The 18,571-nt window shown below is 62.3% G+C and overlaps 6 protein-coding genes across 6 annotated transcripts; 3 read left to right on the top strand and 3 right to left on the bottom strand.

The window, feature by feature from the left end:
• Window positions 1-441: 441 nt before the first annotated feature.
• Window positions 442-732, top strand: LMXM_12_0420 (hypothetical protein, unknown function; the record flags this gene model as incomplete). Its single annotated transcript, XM_003873098.1, has 1 exon — window positions 442-732. The coding sequence occupies one exon, from the start codon at window positions 442-444 to the stop codon at window positions 730-732; it is 291 nt and encodes a 96-aa protein (XP_003873147.1).
• A 1,466-nt stretch (window positions 733-2,198) lies between these two features.
• Window positions 2,199-2,684, top strand: LMXM_12_0410 (conserved hypothetical protein; the record flags this gene model as incomplete). The annotated part of the gene is made up of 1 exon (XM_003873097.1): window positions 2,199-2,684. The coding sequence occupies one exon, from the start codon at window positions 2,199-2,201 to the stop codon at window positions 2,682-2,684; it is 486 nt and encodes a 161-aa protein (XP_003873146.1).
• Window positions 2,685-4,040: 1,356 nt separating this feature from the next.
• On the top strand, window positions 4,041-5,219 carry LMXM_12_0405 (hypothetical protein; the record flags this gene model as incomplete). The annotated part of the gene is made up of 1 exon (XM_003873096.1): window positions 4,041-5,219. One exon carries the CDS (start codon window positions 4,041-4,043, stop codon window positions 5,217-5,219), a length of 1,179 nt encoding a protein of 392 aa, XP_003873145.1.
• A 2,877-nt stretch (window positions 5,220-8,096) lies between these two features.
• LMXM_12_0400 (putative 3'-nucleotidase/nuclease) lies at window positions 8,097-9,242 on the bottom strand (the record flags this gene model as incomplete). Its single annotated transcript, XM_003873095.1, has 1 exon — window positions 8,097-9,242. One exon carries the CDS (start codon window positions 9,240-9,242, stop codon window positions 8,097-8,099), a length of 1,146 nt encoding a protein of 381 aa, XP_003873144.1.
• Window positions 9,243-10,410: 1,168 nt separating this feature from the next.
• LMXM_12_0390 (conserved hypothetical protein) lies at window positions 10,411-11,613 on the bottom strand (the record flags this gene model as incomplete). Its single annotated transcript, XM_003873094.1, has 1 exon — window positions 10,411-11,613. The coding sequence occupies one exon, from the start codon at window positions 11,611-11,613 to the stop codon at window positions 10,411-10,413; it is 1,203 nt and encodes a 400-aa protein (XP_003873143.1).
• A 1,206-nt stretch (window positions 11,614-12,819) lies between these two features.
• LMXM_12_0380 (hypothetical protein, unknown function) lies at window positions 12,820-17,217 on the bottom strand (the record flags this gene model as incomplete). The annotated part of the gene is made up of 1 exon (XM_003873093.1): window positions 12,820-17,217. The coding sequence occupies one exon, from the start codon at window positions 17,215-17,217 to the stop codon at window positions 12,820-12,822; it is 4,398 nt and encodes a 1,465-aa protein (XP_003873142.1).
• Window positions 17,218-18,571: the final 1,354 nt, after the last annotated feature.

The raw sequence follows: 18,571 nt of genomic DNA, 5'->3' as shown, positions 1-18,571 counted from the left end.
CACTCTAGTGTACACCCTTGTCTCTCTCTCTCCCAGCGTGCGTGCGTGTGTGTTTGCATAGCGTCTGCAAGCTGTACTTGCCCGCAATGCGTCCGACTCGACAGCGCCGTTCATGATGCAGCTTACTCTTTCTCCGCGTCAACTCACCCGATCTTAGCACTGCGCGGCAGATGTCGCACACGCGCCCTCTGCCATCCCTCCCTCGTCCTATGACGAACAGGATGAAGCGCCTACTGTCCACTAATACGGCACTGCATCCGGCTGACCCCTCTGCCCTCCCCTACCACCCCGTCACCGCACCACGGCGATGCGCGTGACCTGCCTGTGCGCCGCTGCGTCGGCGTTCTACATCCCGGTGATGAGGTTCGTGAGTGCCGGCGCGCGGAAGGCTTCGGGCCCGAAGATCCGTTCGCTGAGCTTCGAGGAACCCCGCTGGTTGTGATGGGCAAGGGCAGCCCGCGGGTCCGGGCTGTTGGACGCCGTGTTTGCGACGCTGAGGAAGGACGCTGGGATCACGAGCAGGACAGTGTTCGACGACATGCAGCCGAACTCGACAGTGGCAAGCGTCCACGAGGGGCGGAAGGTGCTGAACGAGAGCAGGTGCAACTCGATCATCGGCCTCGCCGGCGTCTCTTCGCGGGACGCTACGCACGTCATTGCGCTGTTTGCAGGCAAAACAACCACTCGCAACCAGCAGAGAGACGCGTGCCACGACGCGCATGGGGGCCGTAAAACATGTGAGAGCCGAAAGACGGCGAGAACGGAGGCGGAGAGTGCGGCTTCTAGGCTTATCGACAGGAGGGGAGGGGGAGGGGGGGTGACACGATTGCGCGCCTCATGCTGGTAAAATGGAATGTCGTAGAAAGGTGTGTGGGCGGGTGCGTCGGTGGGGCCCTCCAGCAACCCCGTCAACAACTCGTGCTTTGTCCCCTTGTGCTTCAAAATCTCCGGGTGGTGGTGAAGCGAGAAGCCGGAGATCGCGCACACGCTCCGGGGCTTTTGTGCAGAGTGGGCAAGTGGCAGCCGTCGAGAAAACGCATCATGCCGTCTTCCTAGGGTCCAGGGGACAGGGCCGTGGCCTGCGGTCGCATGATCCAGCCACTCCCCCCCGTTCTTTCTCTTACCGGCATGACCTCTTGCGCCTACCTTGCCCTTTGCACGCGCAACATGACAGCTGCCGGGCACACGAGCCCCTCGGCTCGGTACAGTCTCTTCTCCCTTATTCGTGAGCATGCCCCGCCAGCAGCGTGACGGTGGCAAAATGAGCATCGTCAACGGTAACAGGGTAGCGAGGAAGACGAAGGAGCCGGCAGTGCGTGCGTGCGTGCGTGCGTGAGGGGGGGGGAGGAGGGGGAGATGGCGCACATGATCTGTGTGGCTTCTCGCAGCTTCGTACCGCCGTCTCTCCCACATCCTGCTCTGCGTTCTGAAGCACGGTGATGCGTACAAGCGGGGTGATGTGGGGGAGATTCCAGTCTGAGCTGATGGTGTTGTGTCTCCCTACGCTCGCACTGGCCATGATGCGGAAGTGGGATGCTTTGGGCACGTGATCATCCGAGGCAACACGCACGCACCACCGGCACACCCCCCTACGCGCGACGGTCAAAGGATGCGAACGGTTTCGTCAGCAGAGGATCCGGCGTGCCCGCACCCACACATACCCCTATGCGTTGTCTGCGTGGGTGACGCCGCTATGGCGCACTAAGCTGTTCAACGTTGCTTTTCTTCTGCGGGGACGCGCCCATGCCCTTCCTTATTTTCTGCTTTGTGCATGTGCCGATGTGCGCGTGTGCGAGTGGCTGCGTTCTGCCTCCCCGTGCCTCTTCCTTCTCTGCTGCCACGTCTCTCTCTCTCCCCCTCCCTCCCTGTCCTCCTCCTCCTCCTGCCCACCCCTGTCTGCGTGTCGTCGCCGACATCTTGTCGCCTCGTTGTCGCGCTGCGACACAAAACACGTTGTATGCTTCCAGTGCTGTACTTCTGTTGGTTACCCTGGGACTTGTGCGTCCAGGCCTCCGCCCCCCCCCCCTGCGCATCGATCTACGGCGGCGCTCTCCCCCTACCGCTCTTTCTGTTGGCTGCGGTTGCACCGCTTGAGGACACCGCAACTCGTATCGCCCCACCGGCGAAAGACGCAGCGGCGGAAGAGAAGTGCGCGAGGACGAACAACGCAACGCAACGACCACCGGCGTTGGCTCATCATGCCTGTCTTCCACGCTGTCATGAGCGTGGAGGAGTCGGAGGGGGTCGAGCGAATTGTGCCGGTCAAGAACCGCGCGTGGGGCTTGCGTTTTGAATGTGCATCGTGCAACGAGAAGTCGGCTGGGATGATGTACGTCAACCAGACGGAGCAGCACGAGCGCGACGGCGGCATGCATAACTTCGTATCCAAGTGCAAGCTCTGCAAGGCGGACATCACAGCCGACGTGCTCTCTGTCCCGGCAGGCACCGGTTACTACAGCGCGGTGGAGGAAAACCCGGCCAACGTGATTGCGGCCTTCGAGGTGCGCGGTGGCCGACCAGTGGAGCTGGAGATCGACAACCAGTGGATGATTGTCACGGCCGGCGGTGGCTTGTTCGAGGATGTCGACCTGTCGCAGGAGTGGTACGACTATGATGAGCGCTCGCGGGCGACTGTCAGCGTGGCAGGCGTGTCGGTAGACTTTGAGAAGTCGAAGAAGAAGTGAGGGAGGGATGGGCGTACGACGTGCTCGAACTCTCCCTCCGCCAGCCTCGTCCTCTCTCTCGGTAGTTGTTCTCAGTTTCTTCGCATGGCTTTCTCGATCCGTACGCTGATTCGAATCGGAGGCGTCGCGGTGCGCACATGGATGTGCGTGCTTCTCGACAGATGGGCAGGAGGCAGAGGTACATGTCTTCCGATATCAGATAGCTGCATGCAAGCGACCGCATCGTTTTCCTTCTCCTCGTTTCCTTTTATTTTTTGGCTGCCGCGGTGACGGTGCGGCGCCTCGCCGGGCGGTGTCGTGGCATCCGGCGCACACACGCATACATACACACTCTCCCTGTGTGCGTGGGAAAGCCAAGTGGCCCCTCCGCTCCCTCCTCATCCCTGCCAATGCCGTACCACTACTGGTGGTGACGGCAGGGTCATCCGCCTCCGACGTAGGAGGGGGAGGGGGGAGGCCAGAGCGATGTATTCCCGCCGCTATCGGCGCATTGTGCCGTAACACGTGCGTGCCTACGGCTGCTTCGCACCACGCGGCCGGGTTGGCTGTGACACCGGGCCGCGCAGGGGCTCACGCTGACGAGTGAATGCCCCTGTTGTGACCGTCTGAGCGGCGGCGCCAACAGTTCTAAGCAGGGAAAAAACGAATTTGAAGGCGAGCACGACAGCGTGCACATCCGTCTTTTGCACACATCGCGGCTTACCTCTTTTTTTTTCATTGAAGCAGCTTAGCGGCGCGTCGGCGTTGGACTCGCTCTGCTGCTGTTTCGTCTCTGCCTGTCTTGGTCGGGCGGCGTGGTGTTGTCTGGTGCTGGGGTGCATCTCTCTCTCGCCTCGCCGGAGCGCCGCCTTGCGCTCGCGCTCTCTCCCCTTTCCGCATGCTTTTCAGGGCTGCGCGAAGCGGTTGTGTGTTCTGCGAGGACACCGCAGCCGTGGTGCGCGCACACCGCCAACTTTCTCTCCGCTCCTTATCTGTTATGGCGCTCCTCTCCTCTCCAACACATGTCGCCTCTATCTTCCAAAATGTGTCGCCCCCCGGCGCACGCGGACGTGCGAGCGACTGAGGTGCGTTCAACGTGTGCGGACGCATGGAAGGACGTGTCGCACGCTCCGTGGCACCGGTATCAGAAAGGAATGCTGTGAGCCGTACAGCATTGCCGCGTAAAAGTACACACACACACACACACACACACGTAGACGGTGCAGAAGGGCGCCACCGTCGCTTCGCCTTGCCGATCTCTTCCGCCTTCACACCCTGCAAGCGCCACTGAGGGGTGACGGTGGCGTGGCAGCCTTCCTCCGACGACGCACTAGTCCGCATCGCAGCTGCTTGCGCCGGGTGTTCGGAACGGCCGCCATGCTCGCAGCGCTTTTATGGCTGCTCGACCTCGACCACGGCCACGCGGCATCCTCGTCGTCCACGTCCTCAAGGAGCAGTGACAGCGGCTCGTTGGACGCCGACGCAGGCGTCGAGACCAACCCGACTGCCACCCATACCACCTTTTCCGGCGCTGACGGGCAACTTCTGGCCGAGTTGCGTATTTCCTCTGTTGCGGCGGCGACACTTTCCGGGAGCGCCAGTGAGGCTGCCGCTCCTCCCCGCGGTGCCGTCTGCGCCTCACCGCGGCATCTGGAGGAGTCCTTCGCGGACCTCGAGGCGCGCAAGGCCGAGTTTTTTGCCCCGCCCCCGTGCCCGGAACCGGCAGGGGATGTGGGTCTCGGGCTGAGCTCCCTCGCAGGGCGATGCTGGCGTCCCGCCTCGCCCGCACCGCCGTTGTCGCCCAAGATTATTCCATTGGGGAGCCTGCGCACCTACCCCAATGCGACTGTGAGCCTGTCGCCGATCCCGTCTCCAGTCCCTGCACCGCTGTCTGCGACAGTCGTCACATCGCTCGCGCCGGCACCCGAGGACGAGCGGCTGCTTTTGGTGCGTGAGGGTGTGATGCTCTCGGCTCGCTTGCCCTCCCCCAACCGCGGCGGATCGCGCGCGGCAGGTGAGGGAGCCGAGATTGCCAACAACGGCTCTGCAACGGGCGCGATTGGCGCGGGTGTGGCGGAGCCCCCACGGCAATTTCGAATTCTTGAGTGGGACGAGGAAGTGCACGCGCGACCGCAGGCGAGTCCGCCGCTGGGACTTAGTGCCAACCGAGGCGAACGCGCTGCTCGCAGCGGCACCGAGGCGCAGGAGAGGCGCCAGCAGATTGCTGATGCCGAGCCTGGGGAGGTGCGGCTCGTACACGGTGCAATGAAGACGGCGTTCATGGCTTCTACACCCCCGCACACACCGGCTCTCGGCGCCGCCGCTCTCGCACCAGCTGCTGTGCCTGGCTACTCCATCGAGTGTATACACGACACTCCTGCGCAGGAGGACTCGGGTGTGGTGCACCTCGCCAACGGGTTGGTGACCGTGACGTCAATGGATGTCGGTGATCTGCACCGGCAGGCGGAACAGTCTTCGCCACCGCTGACACATCCGCTAGCAGCACCCATGACGGCGCCGTCTCGCACGAAGCAGCCGCACTTTGACTTCTCCTGAGCGTGGCCGGCTTGCCTACCTCCCCTCCCCCTCCCTCTCTGTGCCCGCAAGGGACGTTTTCCTTTTCTCCTTGCACTGGCAACACGGAGCCCACCAGGGCATTGCCATAAGAGAAAGCACAAGAAATACTAGGCCGCGCCTGAGCTGTGCTGTGCACGACGCTGTGGGCAACATGTGGGCACCCCTCGCTCCAGGTGCGCTCACCAAGCCGTATTATTGGACAGCTTCACAGCCGCCCGCCCACAGCACCTGTCCGCACCCTCCCCCACCCAACCGTCCGCACCCCTTCTCTCCTTATTGGCTCCGCTGGCCGCCACTGCTCGTGGCGCTCCCCCTCCCCGCCTCGGGGCGTGGGGGGGGGTTGGCTGCCCTGCTGCGGGGCGTTCCCGTCCGCGGCGGCCGGGGTGTGGGTGGTTGGGTGGCGAGGGTGCCGGGGCCGGGCCAGCGGCCTATCGTTTTTTTGTCCCGGGGCCCAGTGCCCTCGTCCCCACCCCCGAGGGCGCGGGCCACGGCGGGTTTTTCGGCCTGGCCCCAGGACATGTGGCGGCCTGGCCGGCGGGTTTGGGGCGGGGGCCGTGCGGGCCGTGGGGTGTGTGGTTCGGTTCGTGTTGGTGGGGGGGGGTAGACGGGCGGGGGAGGGGGGAAAGCGCCTCGCCACTGGGCGGGGCCCCCTCCCAGAGGTGCCTTTTCAGGTGCCGTTCGCCGTGGGTGTTGGGGGCGCGCGAACGCCGGCAGTGAAGATGCAGCATAGACGCGGTGAAACGGCAACGGCCCCCCCAAAAAAGACGGAGGACAGAGTCCGTTGCGTTCGCGAGCGCACGTGTCCCTCGCCCAACAAAGGGGGGGGGGGCGACGCAACGCGTGTGCGTGTGTGTATGCGCTGTGGCAAGTTTCGTCGGTTTCGTTGTGTTGTTTTCCTGCGTTCGCCCTGAGCCTGGATGTCATGATGGCCGGCGAAACGATTTATCTTTGACCCGTTATGCTTATCCAAAGAGGAGAAGCGAAAGGGCGACACCCACACCCACACCCACACCCACACATGGAAGGCCCCCGGGAGAGTGAGAGGGGAGGGGAGGGGGTCGAGAGGAAGAGACGTGGGGATGACGCGCCATCAAGTTCGCCGCGCCACTGTCCATTTCTCTAAGAAAATACCAGACGATGCCCACGCACACACACACACACACACATTATATATATATATATACGTGTAAGCCTATGTATATGGCACACATCTGTATATGTATACAGATGCACGCGTATGCTTATGGTATGTTATGCGCGCGCTCTTTAAAGAATAGTCCGAACACACTGTGGAAGGGAGAGGGAGAGGGTCGGAGACCAGAGGGCAACAAGGAATGCGCGTGGGGGTTTCGAGGACGTACGAAAGGGGCCCTGGGGATGGAGGTGTGGTTGGCACGTGCAGAACACCGACTCGCACGCACCCACGCACGCAAGGCTCACTGCAAACGAACAACCCCACCACATCACGCAAGTTCCGTACGAAGAAAGACCACAGGGCGGAGAACGGGGGGAGGTGGAGGGAGGGGGGATGAAGAACAGAATTCAACGGGTTCTCTCATGTCACGCACACAGCACCCAAGCCGAGGCCCTCGCGCAACGACTCGCTGCACACACACAAAAACACACGGAACTACCGACCCCCGACCTCCACACGTCAAAGCGTGCGCACAGACATGCGCAGACACTGACGTATTCGAGGGCCGCGAACGAAGAAAAAATAATCGGAGCTGACCTTCGCGAAAGGCTGAGATTGCCGTCGAAGAGACCGAAAACAGCGCGAGTGTGTCGTGTGCATGTGTGAGAGAGAGTCAACGTTAGAGGAGCACACGCACGCACACACGCAGACACAGACACATTACTTTAGATCGAAGAAGCACACGGGCCCAGGCACACCGACGAGAGGCGTGGGTGGGCTCATGGCAAAAGCCATCACGATGCTGAACACAGACAAAAAACGGAAATTGTAAAACTCTGGAAACCAACTAGATAGATAATATATATATATATATAAATGTGTGTGTGTGTACATACTTATACCAATACTTATCTTTCTCTCTACACACACACATGTATATGTATATATATACACATATATATACATATATACATACACATATATACATACATTTACATATATATACATATACACATATACATACATATATACATATATACATATATATACATATATACATACATACACATATACATACATATACACATATATACAGGGACATAAAACAGAGAGCAGATCCGTGTCCTGATGTGCACGCGTGAAGTGGATAAAGACGCGAAGAGCGCACGAAAGAAGAGGACGGAGCCGCGTGCAAGGGACGAGGAGTGTCTCTCCCTGAGGGATCGAAGGCGGGGGTGGGTGGGTGGGTGGGTGGTGGTGCAGGCGGTCGCGCCACGTCTTCCCATATGTCTCCCCCCTCCTACCCTCTTGTTCGCTCGCTCTGTCTGTCCACCGGTCCTTCTCGCACCACCAACGCAGGGAAGTCCTGTGGAAGGGAGGCAGAGGGTAACAGGCGAAGGCAAAGGGAGGGAGAGGCCATAAAAGGCCCGCAAGAGCGTCGGGGCCAGAGCAGCGGCTGTCAACTGAGAAGGCGGAGGTGGCGTCGTGGTTAGTGGAGGCAGGGAGGTGCGTCACGCGCTGTACCGCAACGCCATCCGCTCCTCTACACCCCCTTCCCCTCATGCATACGCCGGGGGTGGGGCGCCGAGGAAGGGAGGGAGGGCGGTGGGAGCGGGGGGGGGAGGTAAAGTCAACGGTGTAGGGGGAGGAGGAACTTTAAACAAAAAACAAAGAACTGGAGCGACGGGAGACGAGGAGCTGATGGGTGCACTTGCGCGAGCTCAGATTCTGTGGTTCGCGGAGGCAGCGGCGGCCCTCTCGTCCTTTGAGCTGCCGCGGCGCGTGTAGAGGATGGCGAGCACGACGGCGGTGGCAAGCAGGCAGCCGATGGCGAAGGAGGAGATGAAGATGCCGGCGGCAGCGCCGCTCTCAACCCCGGAGAAGGCGTAGTAGTTATAGGTATCACCAGTGTGAGTGACCTCAACCTCGTCCTGCATGTGCTTCGTGCCGTTCATAATGGTGTCCACGGACACGCCGGCGAGCGCGGTGTTGAGGATGGTGGCAAGGCGGTAGCCGGCCAGCGTGACGCGGCCGGCGGCGAGGATCTTGCCATTGGCCTTGTACGTCTCGGACAGCACGGTGCCGTTGGAGATACCGGGGTAGACGTTCTTGACGGCTAGCTCGTAGCTCTCGGCCGCCATGATGGTGGAGTTGGTCATCATCATCTGCTCCTCGGTGAAGGAGTACGACGTGACAAGGTTGTCTACGAAGGCGGAGAGTTCGGCGTAGTCGTCTTTGTCGAGGGGGCGCACGGAGTAGTCCTGCGGGCCCTCGCACATGGAGTCCCAGAAGGCGTGCAGCTTCATGGACGTGCCGGAGGTCTCGTTGACGATGACAGTCTGCTTGTTGCCGCCGAAGTCGCCAAGCGGGTACTCGGGCGAGAAGAGGTCGGCGCTGTGCAGCGGCATGTGGATGTCGCCGACGAAGTGGATGAGGTTTGCGACGGAGGTGGTGATGATATCGGAGGTGGCGGTGGGGCTCATGATGGCGCTGATGAGCAGCGGGATGACGGAGGCGACGTTGACGATGTCGACGGGGTTGATGGTGATCTTGACGTCCTGCGGGTTGTAGATGGTGTCGATGAAGTGCCAGCTGGACATGGTGCTGAGGCCCATGGACTTGAGGTCGTCCGCCCAGGGGCCGAGCTCGACGATGTTGGTGCTCTTGGGGAAGGGGCCATTTTTGTTGAGCACGTCGGCGCAGGCCTGCACCTTTGCCTGCACATTGGGCTTGAGATTGCGCCGCGCGATCTCGGCGACGGACATGTGGCCCTTGTCCCACCAGGCCTGCGTCGGCAGCGCCAGCAGCAGTAGCATCGCGACGACGGCCGCACGAAGCGCGGGGGCGGAGAAGGCGAAGGCAGCCATGTCTGGTCTTGTTGAGGGGTGTGATGTGCGTGGCAGGCTGTGAGAGAGGAAGACGGGAGGGACGTTAGCTGGGGAGAGGGGGGGGCGAACACGTAGAGGGCGAGCGGGTGGTTATACGCACGAACTTGAGCGGCGGGCGGGCGGGGGTGGGTGGGAGGACGCGGTGCAACGGTGAGAGCGATAGAGGGGTTAGGGAGAGATGGGGTGGGGGGAAGGCAGTTTCGAGGTGGAGGTACGTCTGTATGGGTCCGTGACCGGGCTGGGGGTGGGGGTGAGGGGAGGGGGGCCCTGGCAGAAGAACAGGGACGGGGTGGGGAACGGTGCAGCAACCGTACATGTGCGTTGCGGCGAGGGGATCCTGTTTCCTGCTTCTCTGCCCTACAGCAGCGCGCCGTATGAGGGGCCGCGCTGCGCCTCGCTCGTCGGGTGCGACGTCTTCCGCATGGGGCGAGCCACATGAAGAGGGAGGGAGAGTCGGCGCTCAACAACGGTGTGGTGGAGGTCGCGGGTGGGCTCACCAACCACGACCCGGAACAAAGAGAGAGGAACGCAAGCAAGCAAGCACACGAGGTCTGGTCAGGGAGCACTTACTTTCGTGCGCGCACAGTTCAGCTCACAGAGGAGGAGGAGGCGGTGAGGGGGGGGGAGGGCTGGTGGCAGTTTATAGGGCAGTGGCGAGTGGGAGGAAGTGTGCACCACCACGTGGACCGATGGCGGATGCCTCAGACGCGCAAAAGTGGGAGGGGGTGGGTGGGTGGGTGGGCAGCACACCGCGGCAACGCTAAAATAGGTCAACTAGAAAGCAGGGCACACACGTAGATATATATATATATATCTGTAGGGAGATTATGTGCCGATACTGTGCTTGCGCATGTGTGTGTGCATGGGAAGGTGCTCGCGATTCTCTGTGTGCGTGTCTTCGGCGAAGATCGTGTTTGTGTGTGTGTGTTGGTGGTGGTGGTGGTGGTGGGTGGGTGAGGTAATACAGGTGGCTTGTGTTGTGGGCGTCGCCAGCGCGTATCACGAATGATGTGTCGCCAGATGGCAAGAAGGGGAGCGCAGGCAGAGTGCGTTGTCGAATACTCGGTGTGGGTTCTCTGCGTGTCTCTGTCACTGCACTCTTGCATCTCTCGACTTTCCTTTCCCCTCCTCTCTCTGACGCTGCACTTTAGGCCGTCAACCGGGATGCCAAGTCCCTGATCACCGCGTTGTTCGCCCCGTAAATATACGGCAGCGGCTCGTTGGACGGCATGCCGGCCTTGCGCAGGGCCTTAGCCGGCATGTATGGCTTGCCCAGCGGCGCCCCTTCCGCCTCGTCGCGCTTCGCCTGCTCGGTTGCAGAGGGCGTTTCTGCGCGTTGCACGCTGTGCTGGATCGGCACGCTCTTGCAGGCCGACACGATGGCGGCACCGCAGGTCTCGACTGGGATAGACGACACGATGAGCTTGGCAAACATTTCGGTGGCTCGGGTCTTCTCATGGCGCTCCAGCAGCCCCGGCTGAAGCAAGAGAAGATTCACCGGTGACAGCGCCGCGGCAGCGGTGGTGAGCTTGTTGTGCTGGTGCACCCGCTCCACCGTGGACTCATCCGCAATGCCCTTTGTCTTCATGTAAAGGAGCCATGAGCTGCTGCTGGCGCTGCTGGAGCTGACCTGGCAGAAGACGCGAAGTGTGCCAGACGACTGGGCAGCGTTGTCCTTCACGACGGCAAGCACGTCTACCTCCCTGCCCATGCCTTCCTGCACGTGCACTTGCTTCGAGACTCCCTCGTCACCGATATGGTGCACAAAGGCCTTGTCTGGTGACAGGCCAGCCGGCGCCGAGTACGTCAGCACAGCCTCCGTGAAGGCCATCACGTAGTCATAGTCGCACCGAGTGAAGCTCTTGGCACTCCCAGCGTCCTTGCGGGTTGTGCCGAGGCACATAACGGCGTACGTGTGACCACCGAAGATGCCCCGGTACCTCTCCGTGGGATCTGCGATGGCAGTGGGTGCGGCACCTGTGGCACGGTTATCAGCCCCGCTAGCGGCAGCGCTGGTGCTGCTGCGCTTCGCCACCCACAGCTGCGTGAACTCTTCCCAGTCCATGGTAATAGGCCTGATCTTGGCAGCCTCCGCGGGTGTGGCTATGATGGTGCCAGGAGGAGACTTGCTGCCCTTTTCCCTCTTGCTGTTGGCGCCCTCGCCGTGGCTGTCGGTCTTGCCTGCCTCACCTGCGACGGTAATACCGAAGAGGGCTTCGTAGTTCGACACAGTGGTGTTCTTGAACCGCGTCAGCGCCACAACGCAGTCGATTGACGGCTGTTGAATGGCATGCTGCACGACGGTGCGGCCGATGGCGCCAGTGGCGCCAGCGACGATCATGGAGACCATGTCTGTCGCCCCGTGGCACAGCGTATATAAGTGATGGATGAGGAGGCGGCAGAGGACAAGAGGGGGGAGGGTGGTACCCACCCACAGAGAGAGGGAGGGGACACTGCACCCCGGAGTAGGCTGCCGATCAGGCAGCGCAGGCCCGCCCGCGGAGAGAGTGAGGAGGAGGAGGGGCGGCGGCGGCGGCGAGCGAGCGAGCGAGCGGGATAGACGGGGAGGTGAGCACTACCCCCAAAAGAAATAGAGCTGGACGCCTTTCGTTGGGCAGCGGGTGGCGGTGTGGGCGAGAGAAGGGGGGATGGGATGGGCGGGAGCTTACAGCCTGGGCGTGCGTGCATGGGCCGGATCCGGGCACCCGCGCAGCAGCGTTGGCCAACAACAACAAAACATACGGAGAAAGAGCGAGAGAAGGAAAGGCGCGGGGCCGAGGAGACGAGTATTTTGAGGCTGCGGTGGAGTCGCAGCGAAAGCGGAGCCACACCACAGACGGCGGGGAGGACAAAAGAGGGAGGCGGAGGACAGACGTGCACCACCGCTTTCCCTCTTCCCCACCCCTGTGGTCTTCACTTGTGTGCCATATGTCTACATGTATTGGCGCGCACCGTCAAGACAGGGGTGCTGCACCAACGAACGGCGGGGACGGAGTAGCCCTCTCCTCTACCGCTTCCGCAACCGTGCGCGGGGGTGACATCCTTCCCCGTCTTCTACGTTGGCACTCCGCCACGCTGCTCCCGTATTCTTTCATCTTTTGGTCGTGGTGACGTTGGATGCGTGATAGGCCTCGCGGCACGGCAACAGGGAAACAGAAACGACGTCCGCGCTCACCCCCTCGTCCTCCCCCCACCTGCGACAAGCACGCCCATACAGACGGAGACTCGCACACAGGGGTGGGGTGGGGGAGGCGGAGAGGCGTACATCGGATCTTGTCCCGCTCGCTGCAGGTGTCATACGTGGAGAAAAACTCTAACCAAGAAGGGGAAGATAACAACAGAAAAAATATGAAGAGGTGGGCGGGAGTGGGGCTGTGATGCGTGCGTCACGTGCGAGAGCCTTGCCGCACCTTCAGACGCGCCCGTGCAGAAGATAGCCTGCCGAGCTGTGCACACGCGCGCTTGGGCGGTCCTCCTCCACGGTTGAGTGCAGAAGCCGGGAACGGTGGCCACACACACACATGCAAAATGCTAAAAGAAAGGAGAACCAACTTTATCAACTGCGGCGCTGCTTCTGCTGCTGTTGGTGCTGCTCCACCCTCAGCAAGGCGAGCTCCGTCTTCGTCTCCAGCTTCCGACCGTAGTTGCGTGAGCTGAGCAGCGGGAGAAGCTGCTGAAGCACGGGTAGCATGCCGCCTCCCTCCGCGCGCGTGCTCACCAGCTCGTCCACCGGCGCCACCGTCAGCAGTGTCTGGATCACATAGTTGCCGTACGGGTCCATGACAACGGTGGTCAACGGCAGCCGAGCGATGGCGGCGTTTGTGGCCGCCGCTGCAGAGGCAGAGGCGTACATCGCCGGTGCAGAGGGATGGGTGATGGGCACCATCAGTGACTGGCAGATGAGGCGAATGCGCCGCTCGCTGCAGTGGCGCAAAATGTGCTCAATCACGTTGGATGCAAACTTGTTCGTGCACATCTGCACCAAGTCCCGCTGCATGCCGGCCGCCACGGCGTCGATGGTGGCGGTGCTGCCGCGCGCGTAGCAGACGTCCACGAGGCGCGTCACGACGTAGTTGCCAAACGGGTGAGTGGAGAGCTCCTGCACGTGGGGAAGGAGAAGCGCTGCCATGCGCTCAAAGTAGTCCATCTGCTCCCCCGCGCCAGCGGATGACGGCGACAATCCGGCGCACGCGTGGAGGAAGTCCAGGCACTTCTGGACAATGCAGCAGCCCTGCTTGTGCTGGCAGACGTACAGCAGATGCTGCTGGATCGCCTGAAAGAGTGTCGCCACCCTTTCCTCGAGCAGGCGGCGCGATGGTGCGGTGCTGCCCTCGCCCGGCGCCGCCATGGACGCGGATGACGGCTCTGTCGCGCTGCTCGTGCCAGATGCCAAGGCGTTATACTGGCGCCGGATGCACTCCATCACCTTCATCAGCACGTGGCCACCGTTCGCATTCGTCAGCAGGCGCAGCAGATCACGCTCCAGAGCAACGAAAACGAGGCGCTCCTCTTCCATGTTGCGCACCGTCTCGACGAGCCGCTGCACCGCGAAGGTGCCATGAGGTGAGCAGGCGACCTCGCACAGGTGATGTTGCAGCGACGGCAGCCGCAGCAGCCGTTGACGCTCCGCATCGGGCGCCATGTCGAATACCTTTTGGAGGAGGAAGTTGCCGTACCCGTCGGCCATGACGGCGTCCAGCTTGGGCTCGATTGCCTGCAGAACGACGCGAACGGGGATGGAGTTCTCGAAGGCTTCGGCGCGACGACGGCGGCGGCGCTCGCTGGCGCTGTTGCCAATACTGCCCTTTTTCTCTCCAGCACTCGCCCCGGCTGTCATCGACGGCGACACTGCGGCGCTCCCGTCCCGCTCAGCCCCTGCTCGGTTCGCAGCGGCTGCGGCATCGTCTGCCGCGAGCTCGTCGTGTCCTCCGTCGCGCGCCTCGCCCTCGTTGCACTCGGCGTCGATCATCGCCTGCAGAAGCCGGCAGCCGTGCTGATCGTGCGACATGGCGAGTATAATCGGCGCCGAGGCAACGTCCGGCACGGCGGTGACGCCGGCGACTCCGCTTTCTTCGGCCGTGAACGACATCTGCCTGCTGCCCGCCACAGCGGACGACGCGGATGGCGAGTTGGGCAGCACGATTGCCGCGGCGGCCTGTAGGCGCTGGATGAGGGCTTGGACGGCGGCGGCCGACACCATGGACGCCCCGGTCCCAGCGGTTGCGCCTGCGGAGTTCGATGGGCTGTTCAGGTGGTGGCCGGGGTGATTGCCGTGGTTGTGGTGGTATGACGGTGAGCTCGGGCTCGCACCACTGCCAGCGCCGGGTGAAGATGCGCTCAGCGAGCCGCGGGCGCCACGAGCACCGCCGCAGACCGCAGCACCGACGCCAGTCGTGCAGGACGTCTGCGAGAGCTGCACACGTGGCCGCGCCTCGCGCGACGCTCCTCTGTCAGCGACCGATGCACCGCTGACCCCGAGAGGGCTCCCATCCACGCGCTTCTTGCCGCCGCTGTTCGTGTTGTTGTTGGCGGCTGTCGCATTCGTCGTGTGGCTGCTGGGGGTGGTGATGGTGTATCGCCGCAGCGCCGGCGAGCTGCCGTTGGACGGACGAGGGTGCGGCGACGGACGAAGACTGCAGGAGGGAGGTGAGCTGGTGCTGTGTGCGTTACCGGCGACAGGACCGGCACCGGTGGTCGATGGGGGTGCATCGACGGGGCTCCAACGGCGCATCGAAGGCGTCTGCAGATGGTTCTGCTGGGATTTGTACGGGCCTGCTACTGCTGCTGCTGCTGTCGCCAGTGACGGTATCGACGCAGGTGGTGGCGGTGGCGGCAGGGCCATCGCCGCCGTTGCACTCGTGCGAGGTGATGCTGTCTGCGAGTACTGCCCCTGCCGGTGGTTGCTGTGGCTTTGTTGCCAGCTGTGGTGCGGTGGGACGCCTGTGCCGGCCGTAGCTGGCGATGCAGGGTTGGACTGAGATGGTGACGACGGTGGGAAGAGCTGCGCCGCGCTGGCTGGGCGGGGTACCCGCATCGGGGCCGTGGTAAACGTTGGCGGGGACGCATAGGTGCAAGAAGGATTGTCCGCGTGCGCGTGCGCTCTGCCCATTTCGTCCGAGCTACCCAGGTCGCCAACACCGCTGTGAAGGTGGGCAGCAATGGAGGAGAGCGTGACTGGCTTCGACACCGTGTCAGGGGTGCGGAGCAGCGCTGCGGCTGCGGCGACGGAGGCTGTGTTCGCGCTTGCTGCTGCTGCCGCTGCTGCGGCGGCCCTCTCATACGGACTTAGGCGCTCCCACAAAGCTGCCGCCTCGGACGGGGTGAGGCTGGTGCGCGGCCAGCAGCTGCGGCCCTGCTCTGTCGATGCGCCAGCGGGTGCAGCGGAGGAGGAAGCTCGCGGAATGCTCGTGATGTGGGCTGTGTAGAGCGGTGTCGGCCCCATGCTGGCCAGACGTGAGGATGACGATAGCGGGCGTCGGTCCGGTGGCGTATTCGCGCGCGCCGCTCTGCCCGTGAAAGCAGCGTTGGCAAGCCCAAGCCCACCCGCCGGCACCTGTGACGGGCTGTGCCGCAGTTGGCTGAGCAGCTGGTGATACGGTGTCGTCGACGTTGGTGGAAGCGGCGAGACCGTCGAGATCGGTGTTCCCTGCACCACCGTGCCGTTCATGGACAGTCGGCCACCGCGCTGGAGCTCCGCCAGCTCCGCCTCAACACTCGCTCGCCACGCACCGTCGAGGCCACCGTTGTCGATGACATCGACGCTGCTGCTTACACGAAAGAACTGCGCGACAGCAGCCTCAGCCGCGGAGGACGGAGAAGACGGGGTGGTGTGGTGCTGCTGAACGTGTTGATGCGACTGCTGCTGTTGCTGCTGCTGGTGAAACAGGCGCAGCGATCGGTTAGAGCCATCTAGCGCTGACTGCGGCGTGCCGATACTGTGCGCGGGCGTCCAGACATCCGATAGCCTGTCACCGCCACCTCCGCCACCACTGGTGCGACCCAACTCCTCGTAATCCCCGTCGAAACCATCGTTCTGCATCACAGCTGCAATGTGTGAGATGCCCTCGAGCCCGCCTTCCGCCACCGCCTTGCCATCACGCTTGGTGTAGGCGGATGGTACGGATGAGGTAACAGTCGGTGAGGGGGTGTTTTGAGGCATCGCACTATCCACCCTTGCACCAGGGTAGCCGCTGCCTTCACGCTCGACCGCCACCGGCAAGATCGGCGCTGCATCGTCGATCGAGTGCGGTGTCGTCGTTCTGTTTGCCGTGCTCACGGATGCGGTGTACACGTTGTATGCGTAGGGGGAGGGCGTGGACTGGCGCGCGTGCGTCACTAGTGGGAATGGTCTCTGCTGCTGCTTCGGTTTCACAGTTACTAGCTGAGCTGCTGCTGATGAGGAGGCGAAGAGGCGCTGCTTCGGCTGCCGAAATAGGTTGTAGCCGTCGCCTTGGTTGGCTAAGTCCACCTCTACGCACCGTGCGCGCTCGCCCGACGGCTGCAGCAGCACCTTCACATCCGTGGCCGGGGTGCGACTTACGGGCGGCTGGTCAAACGGGTTCGCGCGGTAGTGCTCGTAGTCGGCGAGAAGGCTGTTGCTCGCCGCTGCGGTGTTGATGCCAAAGGCGCTGTCCGTGTTGTCATGCACAGTCCAGCTGCTCGTGACGGCCGCGGTGGAGGAGGCGGTGTATCGTCCCGCAGCAGAGGCGCCGCCGCCACTAGCGATGCTCGTCGAGCTGCCGTTGCCTATCTGCTTGTCAAGTACCCCCGCTGTCGCGCCGGCAGCAGAAGTATACACCGGTATCGTGTGCTCACCGTCGATGCTTGGGCGATGCCGCTGCTCCAGTTTTTCTTGCTGATGTTGCTCTTGCTCGTTACGCTCTTCCTCGTCCACCACGAGGCGCACCTGCGACAGCAGGTGCAGCAGCTCCTCGCTCTCGGATTGGGCGAACATTGCGCTGATGATGATGCGAGACACAGGCACAGAGGCGCACAATAGAGGTGAAGGGAGCTGCACAAAGTTGGGGACAGGGATGCGATGAGGAGTGGTGGTGGTGGTGGCAAAGAACAACAACACAAAAGGGAAATCGAGTCGCCCGCGCTGATGCGCACCACGCACGGACACACACGCAAGCGACGACGACGGCGGCGGCGGAGGGAGGGGAGGAGGGAGGAGGGAGGAGGGAGGAGGAGGGCGATTTACGAAACAACGGAAGAGAGAACGACGAGAGAGGTACAGAAGACACGAGCCCAACGGCGACGACCGCAACAACGAAGACGCGAGCGAGGACAGAAAACAGCAACAGCAACAGCAACACAACACAAACACAAACACAACACAACGCAGATGCCGTCACGCGGCAGCTGGATGGACGGATGGATGAGTGGATGGGTGAGGTGGGAGGGAGGGGAGGAGAGAGAGACGATACGGAGCCCTCTAGCCAGTCCCGTGTATTTGCTTCGTCTGCGTGCCTAGAGAAACGGATGTACCATAGACGCGAAGGGGGTTGGGGGGGGGAGAGGTGAGACCGTCGAAGCGCACGACCACAATAGAGAAACAACCAAGATGTATGTCTGCTCCTCTTCCGCCGTGAGCTGTGCTTCTTGAACCGGAGTAGGGAGAAGGACGGCAGAGATGAGGTGCAGGCACACCCACACACGCACACCCACACACGCACACACACGCGCGCGCAGACACGGGGGAGAAGCGTATTAAGGAACACACTCGATATGGCGCACGTGAGGGAGACGCGAGGAGACAACAACGACGTCGACAACGACAACAACAAATTTCCCCAGCGAAAAGATGGAAGACGTCTGAAGAGGGAGGAGGTCGGATGAAGGGGAGGGGGAGGGGTACAGCGGATCCAACACTCACCACGGCAGCGACGATGCGGAGGGAGGAGCGAGAGAGGTGTGTGTGTGTCGCGATGGAGGGGGTGGCGGGGAGTGGGCGCTGAGAACGAGAAATAATGACGAAAAGAAAAGGGATAGGAAAGGGGTGGTGGCGATGCTGGGGTACGCGTGCGGGAGGGAGAGGGGATGGGTGGCGCGCTGCCGCAGCACCAGGTGTGATGCACGCCTAACACAGGGACAGCAAAGACGCCAGGGAAAAAACGGCCGGGGGAGAGGGGGAGAGGGGGTGTGGGGGGTGGGTGGGTGATGACGAAGACGAAGAGAGGTGCTGACTTTACAGATCCGCCCAAGAACAACACGCGGAGACACAGACAGGCAACGGTAGAGGAGAGGGAGGGGACGGTGGGAAAACGCGTTTCCGCTTGACTTTTTCTTGCTTCGCCGGCTTGGTC

This window comes from Leishmania mexicana, chromosome 12 (genome assembly GCF_000234665.1).
Source record: "Leishmania mexicana MHOM/GT/2001/U1103 complete genome, chromosome 12".
In the NCBI taxonomy this organism is placed as follows: domain Eukaryota; phylum Euglenozoa; class Kinetoplastea; order Trypanosomatida; family Trypanosomatidae; genus Leishmania; species Leishmania mexicana.
This window is presented reverse-complemented; position numbering and strand designations above follow the sequence as displayed.